The following is a 2,841-nucleotide window of genomic DNA, read 5'->3' as shown; positions in this document are numbered from 1 at the left end:
TTTAAATATGTATTATTTTACCAAATAATTGTGCAAATTGTTAAAGAAAAATCTGCTTGCAGAAACAAAAGAGGAATATTTGTCTAAGGATACAAAAACACAATTAATAAAAGTGGAACTTAAATTAGTAAACAAATAGGGAAAGGTGAATCCTCATTAATAACCAAGAAATGCACATTTTAAATAGATAGCATTTTCTAACTAATGAAATCAGCAGAATCTTGAAGAATCCTTCCCTCCTCTCACTAAGGATTAATGAGAATTAAAATGGATATGCTGATGAATTGCTGGTAACATAGTAAACCTGTCCCTGATGTAAGTTTAGTATATTTAAACCTTCGAAAATTTGATATAAGCCATGAGCCCTTTTTCTAGGAAAAATATACATGCACATATACTCAAAATTTGGAAGCCTATTTCCTAGGAGTCTGTAGACTCCAGAATAAAAAAATTCTGCTGCAAATAAAAATTGTTAAACCTTTCTACTGTTTTAATTATTTGTTTGATAAGCCTTCCAAATAAAAATACCTAGTTCAAGTCTTAACATTTCATACCTAAGTTACATTTTTTCTTTCATTTTTAGGAAGTACATCTCAGAATCTTGATTCTGGAACAGATTTGTCCTTCCCATGGATTCTGAATGTACTTAATTTAAAAGCCTTTGATTTTTACAAAGTGATTGAAAGTTTTATCAAAGCAGAAGCCAACTTGACAAGAGAAATGATAAAACATTTAGAACGATGTGAACATCGAATCATGGAATCCCTTGCATGGCTCTCAGTAAGTAACTAGCTGAAAAAATTAAAGATATTCATATGCATATGGCTGACGAATTATCTGTTTGTGAGAGGTGTTTCTTAACATCTACCTCAAGAGCAAATATGCAATTTTAATGAATACAAAAAATCAAGTGGAATAATAGAATGGAGTTTTATTTGAGCTCTCCAGACCATCTAATACAGCATAGTGATTTATGTAGGAATAGCTTTTCTTAAAACATAGCACTTTAAAACAAAGCAGAATTCTTTACAGTATTTAGGTAATTTATTTAAAATACAGGTGTTCTATTTGAAAATGTAAATATCTGCTCTTAAATTTCAACAAAATAAACATTTTGAGATAATGCTATTTAGATGATTAAAAAGTACATTTTTTTCTTGTTAAATTAAGTAGGACTTATTTTGTCCCATTATTAAAGACAGTGCAAGAATCTACACTATTGTTTAGTTATAGGTACTGTTTCAAGCATTATAGGAGCACAAATCATATTCTCTAGGTTCTGTTTATAACATATAAGCTATTGATAAGGCTTTTGTTTTAATAAAGGTGGCATTTCCTGCGTAATAATAGTAAAATATTTATTTGAAGTTCTGTTATGCTTTTTAAATCTGCATAGTTGGATAATACCTTGTGAATCATCAGATTTGTAGATTAATAGTTTCTTTTGAAACTGTGTTGCATACTACATAGATATCTTTTAATTTGTATCGGTATATAGAAATGGTAATAAAGAAAATTCAGACTTCAGAATCCTTCAGACTTTAGAATCCTAATCTGCACATATAACCTTAGGTTTAATTTTTTGATGTTTTAAATATCTAACGAATAAGAGATAATGTATTTTAGTGTTTTCTTATATTACCATATGACTGAGTGGATAGAGGAGAGAAGTATGGGAAGCTGATAGAAAGACCTTGCATTGAATTTGCTGACTACTTACAGAACAAACTTCTACTTGGTTAAAAAAAGGAGTGGGTAGAAGAAAACTTTCTGGATCTTGGGGATTAAATGAAAGTAACAAAAAATAAATAGATAAATAAATAAAATAAGCACATAGAGTACTTTTCAGAAGCTTGTGTCCTCCCAGAAATTGAAATCAAGACATTACTCTTTCGTCTGAAGGTGACTATTCTTTTTTTTTTTTTTTAGAGAATTAATTTTATTTCCATTATTGAACATTTGCTGTGTGCCTTGCATTCGGTTAGCCATTGTGAGGTTACAAAAAAGACAAAGGCCCTGAAAATTGTGGAGGAAGTAATAGAAATTTACTGTTTAAAAATTCGTTTATACTCAAGCCTGTTAGCTCAGTTACTGACATTCATGGCTTATAAACAATATTCCTTTATTTTTGAGAATTTTTGGAGCAAAAGTAGGGAGCCCAAACTTGGGAAAACAGTATAATTTATTTATGATGGGATGATGTGGAAGTCACAAAGCTCTGAATTTAAATTCTAAATGTGGTTTCTCTGGCAAAAACTATAGAGGACTTTTATTTAGTCATATATTTTTAATGTTTGGATTTTATATTGCTATTTTAATCATAAAAAACTAGAGTGGTAGTGAGCAACTTTGTGAAAATAGGTCATGCCACCCAAGCAGTATACTGTGTATTTTTTCTGTGAGAATAATTGGCATTATAGAGAAGGGACATGGCATAGATACAGTTGAGCTTTCACAGATGTGGTTTTTTTTTTTTTTATTGAAGTATAACATATAGACATATATACATCTCAGGTGACAGCTTGATGAAATTTTCTACAAATTGAACATACCCATGTAACCAAAACCCAGATCAAGGCCCAGAGCAAGCTTTCATAGTCTTTTGATTCTCTATCACCATAAAAATGTGTCATTAAAACTGTAGAGTGGTGAGAACATATGCACACAGTGTTGTTGACTGAAACATCAAGTGAGGTACTACTTACTTCCACCTCCATTAATTTAATGAAAGAATATCATTGTACTTTTAGTGATTGTGTGGGGAAACGGGCTCAGCATTTTTGTTTGACAGTCTTGAGAAATAATAAACCAAGAAGGAAAAAGCACACTTCTGTTTCTTTT

General features: G+C 30.5%; 1 protein-coding gene across 1 annotated transcript in view; it reads left to right on the top strand.

Annotated features, from left to right (window-relative positions):
- RB1 (retinoblastoma 1) overlaps positions 1–2,841 on the top strand; it is a 182,538-nt gene that overhangs the window by 107,792 nt on the left and 71,905 nt on the right. The window contains exon 11 of the mRNA XM_012648486.1: positions 584–780. Coding sequence (XP_012503940.1) covers positions 584–780 — 197 coding nt within the window. The remainder of the gene's footprint in view (positions 1–583; positions 781–2,841) is intronic.

This window comes from Propithecus coquereli, unplaced genomic scaffold, assembly GCF_000956105.1.
Source record: "Propithecus coquereli isolate 6110/MARCELLA unplaced genomic scaffold, Pcoq_1.0 Scaffold11, whole genome shotgun sequence".
Lineage (NCBI taxonomy): Eukaryota > Metazoa > Chordata > Mammalia > Primates > Indriidae > Propithecus > Propithecus coquereli.
Note: the sequence above shows the minus strand (reverse complement) of the source record. Positions and strands in the feature narration are given on the sequence as shown.